We start from the raw sequence: 16,326 nt of genomic DNA on the forward strand, positions 1-16,326 counted from the left end.
TTTAAAAAGTACTGATGCTTGATTTGATCCAAATCAATTAAATTAGAATTTCTGGGGTGTGCACTCAGCCCCCTTTCACACTGTGGGAACCCCCAGTACAGAGAGCAGGTACAATGACTATTATTTACTTTCAGATCTTCAGTGCTTAAAAGCTCAGCTGCCAGAGGTTGTGGCCCACCCATTACCACCATTTCCCCTCTCGCTGTAATATAGGAAAACTACTTTGGAGTACAAGGTGGCACCATCGGCTGAAACTGAGGACAGTATCAATTCTAGCTATAAAAACATAAGCTTTTGGACAAGTGTGTAAGAAATACATACAAGAATATTAACTACAGCTTGGATTGTAATGGCAAGAAACTGGAAACCATCTGATCGGCCATCAGCAGGAGAGTGGATGAATGCCTAGTGGCTGTGGACTTGCCCAGTGGAATACTGCGCCACAGTGAAAATGAGAGCATCCAAGCTCCAGGTACCAACATTGGAACAAAATGACCATAGATTTTTTCTAAAGTTAGAGGCTAATGTGACTGGCTTCCCTGGGGGTCTTAGAGGTGTCACTTTGCAGGTAGATTGCTTTGTAGCCAAGGATTTCTGGGCATACTGTGGCAGCAGTAAAACAAGGTTGCACAGTCTAGAAGCCTTGTGCCAGCTGGTAGAACTCATTTTGCCTGTTTTGCAACCTTAAAATATCTGCATTGCAATCGAGAAGCTGGGACTGACATTTTAGTGCCAGTTCCTGAATTGCTTTTGAACAGGTACAAAGTCTGATGCTGCGTTTTCATTCATCATCCCTCTGGCTGTCTACGTACAGAGATAAATTCATTAGAAATGCAGATGTTGGACTTCCCTCGTGGCTCACTGGTAAAGAATCTGCCTGCCAATGCAGGAGACACATGGGTTCAATCCCTGGTCCTGGAAGATCCCACATGCTGAGAAGCAACTAAGCCTGTGTGCCACAGCTATTGAGCGTGTGCTCCAGAGCCCGGGAATCGCAACTTCTGAGCCCACGTGCTGAAACCCTTGCACCCTAGAGCCTGTGTTCTGCAACAAGAGAAGCCACTGAAAGGAGAAGCCCTCCCACTGCAACTGGAGAGTAGCCTTGCTTCACCACAACTACAAAAAAGCCCGCAAAGCAACAAAGAACCAGCAGAGCCAAAAATAAATATATAAATTCACATTTTTAAAAAAAATATGAGAAAAAAAGAAATGCAGATGTTACAAAGAACCCAGGATTTTAGGATGGTTCATCTTGTTTGACTTTTCTAAGCGGCTGCCAAATGTTTATTTCCAGAAAGGGCCCCAGAGCTTACCTGGTCCTAGTTTGGCCACGGCATAGAGGAGGTCATAGTTAAGGACTGGTGTGGCATCGCTGATGGGCTGCCAGCCGACGGGCGGAGAGGCAGGGGGTGAGATGAGGAACTGTTTGGCAGGCTGTGGTGGAGCCAAATGCAGTTTGTCTCCGTCTGTCTCTGGAGTCTGAACCTTTCAAACACGGGAGAAATGAAGGCACATTATTTTGGCCTCGGATACGCCGTGCTGTCCCACTGAGATGCAGAGCCTGGCCTTTAGCCTGTGACAAATGAACCAATGAACCAGGCTGCAATAATAATGACTACTGACCACTCAGTTATCTTACTTGATTCTTAAAACAGTGGATCTCAGCCTTAAACTGCATAAGAATGACCTGGGAAGCTTACTAAGACAGAGTGCTGACCCCCACTCCCGGAGTTTCTGAGTCAGTTGATGGGGTCAGGGCCAGAGAACCCACACTGCTGACAAATTCCCAGGTGATGCTGATGCTGCTGGTCTCCAGACCTTTCCTTTCCTTCCCTTCTTTCTCTCCCCTCTGTGTCCCTCCCCTCCTTCCCATCCTTCCTTCATATCCTCTTTCTTTCTATTTCTCTCCCTTCCTCTCTCTTTCTCTTTTAATTGAGGTGATATTCACATAACTTGAAATTAAGCCATTTTAAATTGAACCATTTTGGTGGCATTTAGTCTACGCTCCGTGCTGTGCAATCACCACTCCTATCGAGATTCAAAGTATTTTTATTACTCCAGAGGAAACCCTGGACCCATTAAACAGTTACTACCATTTCTGTCTCCAGTAGCTGTGATGAGCCCATTCTTATTACAAGTATTAGCTGGTCTTTATTGGGCATTTATTTACCAAATGCTAAGCACTTTAACACATAATAAGTCATTTAATCCTCATGATAGTGTAAGAAGTATGTCATCATCCCCATTTTACAGACGGGGAAACTGAGGCCCAGTGAGGTTATATAACTTGCCTAGATTAGAACCCAGGCTGTCGTGGGCATTCAGAGCCTGTTTTCGAAACCACTATGCTGTCCCGGCCTGGGAATCATGATATAAATTTATTTTTAGTGAACTAATCATAGTCTACAAAGCAATCTGAAAGTAGCAAGGGCCTCATTTACATTTTGAAAAGGTAAAAAGACAATGTAGGGCAGATGGAGTAACTCTGGAAAGGAATAATCTTACCTGGGCAAAGTAGAGTTTTAACTTTTTCCCTCTGAACTGGGTTTCATGAAGCTCTATCCTGGCTCGGGCTGCAGATTTGGGATTGCTGAAGTTTATTCGGACACGTCTGAAACTCTTAAACAGCTGGAACGTCACACAGTCATCGTAAGTCCGGAACAGACCCTCAAATTTCTCCTGATAAAAACAAACACAGAGAAAAATCCATTGATCACATATCTGGTACAATGCCAGATCTGACAAAAACAAATGACCAAGTAAATAAATAGGCTCTTCCTAATATAAAAGTCAAACAGAACACTGTAACATATTTTTTTCACCTGTTGATCTGTTACCAGGTGTTAAACATCCACATGTTAAACATGTGGATTCTGTCATAGAGTTCATAATCTGGGTCCAGGGATTCATAGGAAATAAGTGAATGGAGTTGGAAATGCATGACAAACTGACAATTATGTTGAGTGTTTCAACACAGATGTGTGTGTTTCTGGGATGGGTATCATAACCGTCAAAGGTTCTCAAAGGAGTCCACTATCTCCAAAATATTAGGTCTACTGAGTGAAGTGTGTGGTCGACATTGCTAGTGATCGTCAAGTTTGAGGACACTGTTCTTGCCTAAAAATATAAGAGCTCTGCTACTGCTGCTACTGCTGAGTCGCTTCAGTCGTGTCTGACTCTATGTGACCCCATAGACGGCAGCCCACCAGGCTCCCCCATCCCTGGGATTCTCCAGGCAAGAACACTGGAGTGGGTTGCCATTTCCTTCTCCAATGCATGAAAGTGAAAAGTGAAAGTGAAGTCGCTCAGTTGTGTCCGACTCTTAGCGACCCCATGGACTGCAGCCTACTGGGCTCCTCCGTCCATGGGATTTTCCAGGCAAGAGTACTGGAGTGGGGTGCCATTGCCTTCTCCAATATAAGAGCTCACATGACCCCAAACACTAACACTTTTCTACTAGTCAGGCAGTGCCATGTGATTAGTTCTGGCCAATGAAATGGGTACAGAGGCAGGAAAGCCCTTTAGAAAATTTGCAGCCTCTTTCCCTGAAGATGCCATGTGCTCCAGACAGTAGGAGAGTCAGAATAGGATTCTCCTCAGCCCGGGTTCCTGAGTGGCTCTGTGGGGCAGAAACACCTTCTTCCCAAATCCCACCCCACATAGCTGACCTTGCCTCAACAAAGGAAATGAACTCTCTACTGTATTAAACTGAGATTTGTGAATTAGTTTATTCCTGCAGAACCACCAAGCCTATCACAAAGCAATAATTAAAAATTTTTGGTTTGATACAAACTTCAATTCAACTGAACAAATATCTATTCAATGCTTACTTTGTACAAAGGATAGTCTCTGAGTTTTAGGAGGATACAGAAGTGAGAATCATTTTGTTCCAACTCTCAATGATCTAATAATCTAGGTGACAGGCAGGCAGACACAAATAAGAGAACACCCGTAAGACATTAAAGGAAAACTAAAAAAAAAATATATGAACACCATCTATCTGGTTCCTCTTAGCTTCAAAAAAAAGATTATTATGAGAAACAAAAACAGTGCATGTTAAGATACTCTGTGTTCTTAATGGAGAAATAGCCACTAAGGAAATAACTTGTATTTTAAAAAATGGTTGATTCTTTCATTTCTACAGTAAAGGATATTTTGTCATAAGGGTGAGTTCAAGTAGGAATGAAGATCATGAAAGATTAATACGGCAAGATTCACTGCATTTGGATTTGTAAGGGACCTAAGAGATAATTAACTCAGCCTTTCCCTTCTCAACTCCATCATTTTACAAATCAGGACCCTGAGGTGTGAAGAGATGAGGACCTGCCCATGGTCACACAGGCTGTTGCTGGCAGAGCCAGAACCAGAATACAGAGATGCTTTCAATTACATCAGTAATTACCCTGCTAGATTCCTGCATTAATAAAAGCAAGAGATGGAGAGCAATAAGCTACCCCAGGCTCTTGTGTGACCACATCTAAGAGAATCGACAAGGTGATGTAAGGTGAGAGAACCACTGCCCTCCGAAGCTGCATGGGAAGAGGGACTCGGATGTCCGGCAAGGTCTTCCTGCCTCTTGCACAACCAAGTGAACTGGTCTCAGACCCTCAAGACCAAGGCTTGTGATCCTTCCAAAGGCTGCTGCCCATTTCTGAGATTCTCCATTGTGTTGCCGACCATGAGTGCATTTGTGCTAAGTCGCTTCAGTTGTCTGACTCTTTGTGACCCTGTAGACTGTAGCTCACCAGGCTCCTGTGTCCATGGATTTTCCAGGCAAGAACACTGGAGTGGGTTGCCATGCTCTCCTCCTGGGGATCTTCCTGACCCAGGGATTGAACCTGTGTCTCCTGTGACTCCTGCACTGCAGGTGGATTCTTTATCACTGAGTCTCGGGGGAAGCCCATGGCCCACCACAGTTCCTCTCATTTTGACTCATGTCTGTATAGTTGTTCTCTTTTTTTGCATGCATGTATTAGCTTTTTGTTTGTTTGTTTGTTTAGATATAAGGATGTTTGTTGAAACACGGCCATGGCAATTTTTTTTAAAAAAGAATTTGAATGTCATGAATGGGGAAACTTTATTTTAAAGTATTTTTTTCACATTATTTAAATTGAATAAAAGAGTTTTTACATTCTGTCGTGCTTTACAATTTTCAGAAGTTTCACACAGATGATTTCATGTAACGCCATTATACTCCTTTTCAAAACAACTTTATTTTTTTTTCCAGTCTCATGACATTTGTGGAGATATTTGAGGGGTTCTCTCTTCCCTTTTCAGGCTCTGTTCTTACTCTTCTTTCTCTAGCAAGAACAAAATGGAAATCTTTCCTTGTTTGTTCCTTGGGTAGTTTTTATTCTCCAATCTCAACCCTTGGGATGAGCCAACTCCCAGGCTGGGGGGCCTCAGTCACGAGTCCCAGGGGGCTTTCTTTTGATTTATTTATTTATAAAGTCTTTAAAAATTTTATTGACTTATTTATTGACTGTGCTGTATCTTCATTGCTGTGCGGGCTTTTCTCTAGTTGCAGCGAGCAGGGGCTACTCTATAATTGCAGTGCTCAGGCTTCTTATTGCAGTGGCTTCTCCTGTTGGTGAGCACGGGCTTGGCTCAGTCAGTTTCGGTTTCCGGGCTCTAGAGCACACGATCAATAGTTGTGGTGTACAGGTTTAGTTGCTCAGCAGGGTGTGGGATGGTCCTGGACCAGGCATCGAACCAGTGTCTCCTGCATTGGCAGGTGGATTCTTCACCACTGAACCAGCAGGGAAGCCTCCCCAGGGGGCTTTTTAAGGCATTTCCCTCCCCACCACCACCCAACTACTGTGTCTTCCTGAACAAGTATCCTGGTGAATAAAATGCTTTCTGGTTCCTTGCAAGAGGAAATAGTCTCACCAGGCAAAATCCAAGATGGCGGCTTGATTAATTTGAGACTTTTCAGGAATGGAAGGAATTAAATTCAAAGCTCTTATCTCTATCTTTTAGGACAAAATCTGTAGGTCTTCTTTGTGGCTCTAGGAGTTTCTAGAATGGAAACTCCAGTCTAGGAGTTTCCTTCCTATCCTGCCCCTACCCTCACCCCCAAGCCAGGACCTCAACATACGTGTTAAGACCAGCCTTGAAGGGAGAGATGCTTTTTCCTTGGAGTCTAATTCTTTACTTTTTGTTTTATATATCTTTTTTATGCTTCACACCTCAGCTGTTTGGCCTCAAGAGCCTGAATTAGGAGGAAGGAATGGAGGAGGCCAGGCTTCAGGCTTAGGGCAGGGGTGACATGAATATCAGATGTTAGTGATGACTTAATTGTTTTCTCCACTACTTCTCCAAAGAGGGCTCCAGGCAGCAAGCTGGAGATGGGAGGTGACAGAAGGTTCTTTGTTATGTCTTGTTTTGGGCTTAGACCAAAAACAAAAGGAAGTCTTCCACCAGACCTGGGGTGTGTCCCAGAGCTCAGAGACCAGGGTTTTCACTGGGCCATCTGGAGCCCACTTCTACAATGATAATAATAATAAGCAACCAACATTCACTTGGCTTGTCCACTCTGCACAGGTCTTTTGAGCACTTGCAGTGTCGAGGGTGACAATTGGCCAAGCATTGGGAATTTGCTGGTCATCTCTGTTTCTCTCCACTGGTGACATGACAAGCATTTCATTTGCTAAGGCAGCAGGATGCCAGACCAAACTGGTGAGAGGCAGATCCAACTCAGTGAAGGTGCCAGGTGTATCCTTAGGCAAAGCAGTGACTTGATCAGCGCAAGTCCCAGGGGTCCTCCACCTGCTTTTACAGCAAATCGTCTATGGCTTTGATGCCCAGGTTCCCACCAGGGACACGGTAATATTTTTCTGTCCTCTGGCTGCCGGTTTCTTCCAGCCTGGTACCCCACAAACCCAACAAATTCATTTCCTCAACAATTAATCTTGTTTTAGCCACTGGTTTGCATAAAGCTCTATAGCAGTGATCTCAAACTCTAGTTTCTGGACTTCTTCACACACATAAATAAATGATAGAGGATCCTAAAGAACTGAGGTTTTATTTTTCAGTTTATTTTATTGAAGTATACTTGATTTATAGCGGTGTGTTAATTTTTGCTGTGCAGCAAAGTGATTCAGTTATACATATATATACATATGTATATATATACACATTCTTATTCATATCCTTTTCCATTATGGTTTATTTAGGATATTGAATACAGTTTCTTGTGCTGTACAATAGGACCTTGTTTTGTATCCATTCTATGTATAAGAGTTTCTTGTTTGTGCTTAGTCTTTCCATCATGTCCGACTCTTTGAGACCCTATGGCAGCCCAGCAGGTTCCGCTGTCCATGGAACTTTTCAGGAAAGAATCCTGGGGTCAGTTCCCATTTCCTCCTCCAGGGGATCCTCCCAACCCAGAGACTGAACTTGTGTCTCCTGGGTCTTTTGCATTGCAGGTGGATTCTTTACACATTGAGCCACGGGGGAAGCCCATATAATAGTTTGCAACCTGTTAATCCTAAACTCCCAATCCATGCCTCCCTAGTGCAGCTTAGAGCATCCTAAAACATTTTCTCAAGTCACCCATTGTATTTTCATACACCACAGAAGGACTTTAAATGGACATCCCATTTCATTATTCAGATTATTTAAAAGGCATGTGCTCAAGAATCAAGACTGATAAAAATTAACAACTTTTATGGCTTCATCAAGGACATTCTGAAGTAAAATTGGTGTTTTTATTTATTGCACTCCTTTTCCTTTTTTAAATAAAAACTTTGAGTGTGTAGTTGTGAAGAATACAAATACTAATAGTATAGTTCAATGCCACTGCATTGATTCACACCAAAGTACCAGCAGTTTTATCCACATTTGCTTTTGCACCATGGGTGTAAGTGTCAACGTGGCTGAAGAAGCAAATAATGTCTTTAGTATTATTATTATTAAAATATCAATAGTTTTGGTCTCATGGGATATGGTCTTGGGAACTCCCAGGAGTCCATAGACCACCCTTTGAGAGCTGCTATACAATAGGTCTAGTGAGACTCTTAAGGGTACATGATGGAGGTCAAAGGATGGTCTGCCTCCTTTTGAGTGATGCCCTGGGGATATGTGTTGTCAAGAGTAATCTAGGATTTGGTACAAGGAGGATGTTGAGGAGTTATTTTAGAACACAAATTGTACTCTCAGGAAAATTAACAAGGAGCTCTAGAGAAGAAAGTGAGAGAGGATAGGAGAAGGAGCTTGTAGGAAAAGAAGGACCAGGGATGAAGAGTGGAGCTGGATGGGACATGAACATGGGGGAGGATGCTGTGTCAACGGCGGGTATTCTGACTAATGTACACCCTTAGCAGGGTAGACGAGATAACCAGCAAGGAAGGGTGCGGTAGCTGGTAGGACCATGTAGGTCTGGGCTGCTTGGGGTCCAAAGAATAATTTGGTATTTTTACCCTCATCAATTTTTATCAGCTTCATTCTTTATGTAGCAAGAACTACAAGGTGCACATAAAGACATTCCAGGCAGTATGCCTGAAAGTTGTGAAAGTGACTGCTTATAGAGAATGTAGACCCACACAAACTCAGGTCTTATTTGAAATCAAATAATTCTATGGTTTCAAATATGAACACTTTGGAATTTAAAATTTTCTACCTTTAAATGTAATTGCTTTTCTTGAGTGGTCTGGACAGTGCTGAGACAAGTGCAGATGAATTGCTACCACTGGAACCATTTATTCCTTTGCCTAGAGAATTCCACTGCAATTTTCCTTTAATCTTCTTATTTCATCTCTGTTATAATTACTCCTTTATTTATTAAGTGCGCCCTACATTATAAAAGATTCTAACATGGCTTATAAAGACATGGAAGAATGAAATAAAATGAAATGGAAATTGAATAGAGAAAAAGAAGAAAACAAGAGTAGAAAGATAAAGCCAAAAAGGAGGACTCTTCAGAAAAAGTGAAAAGCTTCTCATCTGGTCTTGATTATCTGCCATGGGTGGGCCAACGTTTTGCCTCTGATTTTTCTCAAAGTTGACATGATATGGTCATCCTCATCAGTTATGCAATTCTCAGGGCCAATGAGGCAAAGTTGAGGCTAGCCCGAAAACCAGGCAGAAAGATCTGCCCATGGTCCTCATACAGAAGCTCTGATGATATACAGAATACCTACGTAACATCTGCTGCCCTTAGATATTATAGAACACAGACCAAGTAGCAGGCGATCTGTTAATAGTTTCCAATCAAAATGGAAGCAACAATTATTTTTTAAATCAACAGCTTTTAACAGAGTCCCCAAAGACTTAGGAAGTGATCAATAGATTCTACTTAATTATTTTGTAAACTATTAGAATGCTGAAATATTACCTTCAGTTTAATTCTAAACTGAATTAACAGACAGCCTATAGATAACTGAATAAACAGATAGCCTATAGATAAACAATATCATATAATATATCATCTCATTAAATCCTCACTAACGGCCCCTTTGTGGAAGAGTTGGAATTACTATTATCCTGAGTAACATATGAAAGCCAAAGAAGTGAATGACCTTTGCAGAATCACCTAACTAGTTAGCAAAAAACAGAGCAAGTATGCTCAAGTTGTTTATACTACAGCTATATCATGGATGATATGCAAACAAGTGAGGAGTCTGAAAAACCAGAATGAGAAAACCAGCTTTCCTTGTCCATCCAGAAGAACAGTCTTGACCTTGAAAACATGGCTGCCAGAGAAATCCAATGATACTTCTATCTGCTTTCCAAACGATGCTTTTTATACCTTTATATAATTTTTCAATTTTCTCACTTATGATCCCTTTGGGTATAAATTATCTTCATAAGAATTCAGCTTCCCTCAAAACCACAAGGCTCTCGTCTGTCAGGTAATACCTCCCAGAAACTGCCAAAGTGAAATAATTCATTTAGGTTTATCACCTCTCAATGGATGCCCCGGATGAGCCCTGTGCAAATCCCATGTTTAAGGATCATACTGGATTTTATAGGCTGCTCAGGAGAGCCTCCTGTCAAAAGGACTGTTACTGTAAATCTTCTGTAATGCAGACTCCTTATGTGAGAGGCATAACCAGGCTTGCTTGGAGGAATTGTTTTTCATCTGGATTTTAACCTGTCAGGATTCCTTAGGCCAGGCAGACTTGTGCTAAATCATGCTTTGTTCCCTTTGTGATTCTGATATTACCAAAATAAAAAAAAATCACTGCAAAAGGAGGCTCTCAACCCTTCCTTGCTGATAAAAGAAGTGGACAGACCTCATGTCACATAGAAGCTCAAAAATAGTTCACAAAGCCTTGATCCTTTTCCAATGGAGTCCTTGTGAGAAACAAAGACCTAAAACTCAGATCCAGACTCCAAAAGGAGCTGCTCTGTCCTAAAACCTCATGGATTCATCACCTCTTTAGGCAGAATGCTTTCTGTGGCCTGTGTTGGTTCTGTTCTTTCATTCCCAACAGCAATCCTAAAGTTCACAGAGACTGGATAACACTGCCATTTGAGCATCCATTTTTACTCCTCTTTTTGTTTTTTAATTTTAAATGTGAGAGCAAGGAGATCAAGCCAGTCAGTCCTAAAAGAAATCAACCTTGAGTATTCATTGGAAGGACTGATGCTGAAGCTGAAGCTCCAATACTTTGGCCACCTGATGTGAACAGCCGACTCATCGGAAAAAAGACCCTGATGCTGGGAAAGATTGAAGGTGGGAGGAGAAGATGGTGACAGAGGATGAGATGGTTGGATGGCATCACTGACTCAATGGACATGAGTTTAAGCAAACTCCAGGAGATAGTGAAGTACAGGGAAGCCTGGCGTGTTGCAATCCATGGGGTTGCAAAGAGTTGAACATGACTGAGAAACTGAACAACCACTTTTTAAAAAAATTTTGAGGCCATGCCACATGGCACGTGGGACCTGTTCCCTGACCAGGGATCAAACCCACATCCCTTGCACTAGAGGCCCAGGGTCTTAACTACTGGACCACGAGAGAAGTCCCCATTTGTACTCCTCTTTAGTTAAGAAAGTCTCTGTGTCTCTGCTTCCAAGCTGCCATCTATGCATTTAGAACCAGAAAAACAAAGGTCCTCAATTGCCTCCAAAACTAAGAAACTATACAAGGGCTAGAAACTGGATTGACCTTGGAACAGGGGTGAGTCTAAGTATTGTGCAGTCTGAAGTTTATACAACTTGGGAAGCCCTTTTGAAGCAAAATAATGCAAAATTAGGCACCAACTTGGAATTTGTTTTTTAGGATGAGAGCAAAAACTAAATTCATAACCAATAACTTTTGCAAAATTTACAAACTATAGGTAACCATGGGAACATGTTACAGGGCCCTACCAGGGACCTGGTAGAGACCCATGCAAATGAGGGCCCTAAAGCTGCAACTTCATTCATTTCCCAGGAAGTAGGACCAAGAGAATGACAAGTCTCCTGGGCCATCACCAAGTAGTCAGGAGTCTAGTTTTGCAGAACAGCTAAAACAAGTATAATGCTTATGTAACTCTGGGCTGATGACGTTCATTTCCCTAAATGTTTGAATCACCAGGATGAGAGCCAAGAAAATCGAATCTGCAAAGTTTTAGCCCATGTCTCATATTATAGATGACTGCTTTCCTGCTGCACTCGAATTCATTTGGTATATACCCAAGATGGAGACCTGAGGAGGAGGAACAAGGAAAGGGGTTGCTTAGACCCTGTCCTGCAGCTGCTCAGTAAGGGGTGGTAAGAGGGCTTCCCTGATGGTTCAGATGGTAAAGAATCTGCCTGCAATGCAGGAGACCAGGATTTGATCCCTGTGTTGGGACGATCCCCTGGAGAAGGGAATGGTTACCCACAAGAGAATGGCTACTCACTCTAGTATTCTTGCCTGCAGAAGTCCATGAACAGAGGAGCTTGACAGGCTACAGTCCATGGGATTGCAAAGAGTTGGCCACGACTGAGTGACTAACACACATAAGTGCTAGATGGGGGGACCAAGAGAGGAGCCTACAGCTGGCACTGTCTGCATGCTTAGGACCCTTGAACAGCGACTGCCCCACACCAGCTGGGTGAGTAAGACCCTCCCAGCACCTGATTGCAGGGCTTGTTCTAGTGGGTCTCACTGTCCCATCAGTGAGACCAGGGGATTACGGAGTCTGGCTGTGCCAAGCAAGATACCATTTGTGGGTGTCTGCATGCTTCCCTCCAGCCCCAGGACATGGGTAAGCCCTCCAAGGGGTCTCTGAACCCTAGCTATAGCTGTAGGGACTAGCAGGGAGGACCACCCTCACCTGTACTAGGGATGGAGAGGGAGTGGACCAGGCAAACTAGACCTCTGAGAGTCTGGTTAGGAGCACAGAGCTCTGTTCCATGCCCCAAAGTTGTTCATCTCTATTTGGTTATAAACAGGAAGGAAGCATGTGACAGTCCTTTTACAGACCCTACATTTCAGTTTACAATTTCAGTGGCTGCCTTAGTTCAGGGCATTTGCTGAGAGCTAACGACTGCTACATCCTTCTCTGGGCCAGTAACTCCTCTGATCTGTAATCTGCAAGAACGCACATGGCTGTCCTCAGCTCTGATTAGATCCAGGCTTTAATTGCGCATGCGTCATTGATAAACTGCGCCACCCCCTTTACATCTTACCCAGTCATGCAGGGCTTCCCTGGTGGCTCAGACAGTAAAGAATCTGCCTGCAATGCAGGAGATCATGTTCCATCTCTGGGTCGGAAAGATGCCCTGGAGAAGGGAATGGCAACCCACTCTAGTATTCTTGCCTGGAGACTCCCATGGACAGAGGAACCTGGCAGGCTACAGTCCATAAGGTCACAAAAAGTCGGACACGACTGAGTGACTAACACAATGACAATCATGTAGGAGGACAGAAATTGCATTTCAGTTAATTTACATATTGATTTATCTGTTAGAAACTGACAAAGAGAGGCGATATAAAGCCATGTTATTAGAATAGACTCTAGACCCACCATACTCCTTAGTTCAAGTCCCAGGTCTAGGATTTGTGCAACCTTAAGCAATTTATTTACCCAACACTTCAATTTTTTTATCTGCAAAATGGGATAACAGCAGAATCTACCTTAGAGGGCTGCTTTAAGCATGAAGTACATTAATATATTTAAATCACTGAGCATGATAAATTTATTCAAGTTATTATGAAGATAAACAATGCTTTGTTTATATGTTTATATTTGGCCCCCTGGCTCTAGCTGTACAAATATCCTTATATCTAAATCCAAGTATTTAAATATATCTATGCCTACATCTATCTATATTTAGACCTATACTTGTACCTGTAACTAATCCTTAAAAGATTAAGAGCAATTATAGGAATGCCCAGAGTGATATCTCATATAAAATTAAGTCTAATTATACTAACATGATTTTATTGATGTTATTATCTACTTAAAATGTAAACCCCAATTAACCATCAAGATTTCTTTCTTGGCTGCTAAGCTTTAAAGGTTTCCTTAAAAAAAACAAAAACAGCTTGCTAAATTAAATAATTCTAAGGAGGAAATCAACTGGGTAATTGCTTTCAATCTTTCCCTTTGAGGATCCCACACCATCCACAGGGGCTGGGGCTCAGAGAGGGAGCAATAAATCGCAGAGATGCCAGCCCCTACTGGAAACGTCTGAAGCTCAGATGAATAGGAAATTTGTTAAGCCTCTCCCATCTGTCTCTTTTCACCTGTCCCAATGTGCTTCAACTTCCTTTTAGACAAATCCATCTCCAGACCCTAATTCCTATGTTCAACTCTTTTCTGCACATTTCCTTTGGGATATTCAATAGATGCCTTAAAGGTCATGACTCTAAAGTTACATTCTTTTTTTAAAAAATTTTATTTTATTTTTAAACTTTACCTAATTGTATTAGTTTTGCCAAATATCAAAATGAATCCACCACAGGTATACATGTGTTCCCCATCCTGAACCCTCCTCCCTCCTCCCTCCCCATACCATCCCTCTGGGTCATCCCAGTAAAGCTACATTCTTTGAAGAGGAGGGGGGCACCTAGAAATCTGCTTCTCCTATCTCTCAACAAATAGACCACATCCACTCAGTTGCTCAAGCCAGGAAGATGAATGTCATCCTGGTCTTCCCCCTCTCCCTTACCCCACCAGTCAGCCTGTGTTCCAGCATCTACTCTTCATCCTCATCAATTCCCTGGCTCACCACAGCTCTCCTGTTAGTTGCTAGTTTCAGGGTGATCACCTTTGAATAGGTTTCCCTGATGGCTCAGTGGGTAAAGAAACTGCCTGCAATGCAAGAGACACCAAAGATACAGGTTCGATCCCTGGGACAAGAAGATGCCATGGAGAAGGAAATAGCAACCCACTCCAGCATTCTTGTCTGAAAAATCCCATGGACAGAGGAGGCTTGTGGGTTGCAGTCCCAAGGATCACAGAGTTGGACACAACTGGGCGACTAAGCACACACACACACTTCCTGGAATCAATCTTGAAAGTCTACTGCAAGACAGATCTTTCTGAAAGAAAAAATTCTGATGATATAGCTCTTCCATGTGGAGAAGGCAATGGCACCCCACTCCAGTACTCTTGCCTGGAAAATTCCATGGATGGAGGAGCCTGGTAGGCTCTAGTCCATGGGGTAGCTAAGAGTCGGGCAAGACTGAGCGACTTCGCTTTCATTTTTCACTTTCATGCATTGGAGAAGGAAATGGCAGCCCACTCCAGGGTTCTTGCCTGGAGAATCCCAGGGACAGAGGAGCCTGGTGGGCTGCCCTCTATGGGGTCGCACAGAGTCGGACACGACTGAGGTGACTTAGCAGCAGCAGCAGCTCTTCCATGAAATCCTTCAGTGGCTTCACATAGCTTCTAGAACACAGCATGGCTTAGCAATGAAAGGCTCTTTATAAAATGGCTATCACCCGCACATCTCACATTCTACCCTTTCCCTCATCTGTCCCCTATACTCCAGCCAAACTTCCACTTACAGATTCCTAAAGGCAGGCTATTCTGAATTTCCAAGTTGTCTCTCACTTCTTCCTGTGACACCGTTTTCCATCAGATAACTTCTCTCTTTTTTGCCTTTATTATTTTTCCAGTTGTATAGAGATATAGTTGACATATCATGTAAGTTTAAGGTGGGGCTTCCCTGGTGGCTCGGCGGTAAAGAATCAGCCTAGCAATGCAGGACATGGGTTCAGAGCCTGAAGAGCTATAGTCCACAGAGTCGCAAAGAATCAGACACGACTGAAGTGATTTAGCGTGCATGTATGCATATGTTTAAGGTATACAATATATGATTTGATAGGTGGATAGATGGATAGATGATGCATAGATTGATAGATGGATGGCAATAGATGTGATTGCCATCCATCACCTCACACAGTTATACATTTTTTTTTCTTGTGATGAGAACTTTTAAGATGTATTCTCTTAGCAATTTTCAAATACACAATGCACTGTTGATGGCTATGGTTATCATGCTGTATATTCCATCCCCATCGGATAACTTCAAATTGTCTCTCAAACCCCAGCTTGGGTCTCATGTGAGAAATCCCTCCTGAATTCTACTGAAGTTTACACAGCCTCCCACGGTGCTCCCCAACAGTTATCTAGTCAGTGAGGAGAGGTGCTCTCTCATGAACGAAACTATAAGAATTTCAAGGATAGGAATGGTTCATGCTTAGTTCTGTGTTCTTTGCTCATATATTCATCATTGAGTGCCAACTACATATTAATACCATGCAGGGTACCTACACTATGGGAAGTGCTCGTGTGATAATGAAATGAACAAAGCACTGTGACTAGAACCATCCACCCCTCCCTCACCCACTATCTTTTGGTGAGGTTTTTCTTCTCTTCAAAGCTACCTTCAATAAAATCAACAGATAGGTACGAACACATGGATTAAATCCTCCACATTAAATGTAACAGGGAAGCCCACTTCAAATTCTACACATTTCTGAAGTCTTTCTTGACCTCTTCCCCTGACACAGCCTTCCTCCATCTAAGTTTAATCCTTTGGTTATTTAAAACACTCTGAATTTCTTATCAAAATAACATGTCATCAAAGAGTGTGTGTGTGCACGGAAAAAGGGAAGAGGTCAAGAAAGACTTCAGGGAGGAAACAGTAAATGAAAGATGGAGACGCTTCCCTGGTGTCTTAGTGATAAATAACCCGCCTGCCAGTGCAGGAGACATGGGTTGGATCCCTGATGTGGGTAGACCCTACATGCCACGGAGCAACTAAATCACGTGTCACAACTACTGAGCCTGCGCTTCGGAAGCGCACACGTCCTAGAGCCCGCGGTCCGCAAGAGAAACTACTGCCAGGAGAAACCCAAGCGCCGAACCAGAGAGTAACCCCCGCTCGCGGCAACTAGAG

The 16,326-nt window shown here is 42.9% G+C and overlaps 1 protein-coding gene across 3 annotated transcripts in view; it reads right to left on the reverse strand.

The window, feature by feature from the left end:
- Positions 1-16,326, reverse strand: part of RCAN2 (regulator of calcineurin 2) — a 284,585-nt gene that overhangs the window by 21,101 nt on the left and 247,158 nt on the right. For all 3 annotated transcript variants that reach the window (XM_086371976.1, XM_086371977.1, XM_086371978.1), the window contains 2 exons: positions 2,506-2,679; positions 1,314-1,485 (listed from right to left, as the gene is read on the reverse strand). In XM_086371976.1, coding sequence (XP_086228102.1) covers positions 1,314-1,485; positions 2,506-2,679 — 346 coding nt within the window. The remainder of the gene's footprint in view (positions 1-1,313; positions 1,486-2,505; positions 2,680-16,326) is intronic.

Source organism: Bos grunniens, chromosome 23 (assembly GCF_055505025.1).
Source record: "Bos grunniens cultivar Pamir isolate PY7600 chromosome 23, Bosgru_T2T1.0, whole genome shotgun sequence".
Taxonomy (NCBI): Eukaryota; Metazoa; Chordata; class Mammalia; order Artiodactyla; family Bovidae; genus Bos; species Bos grunniens.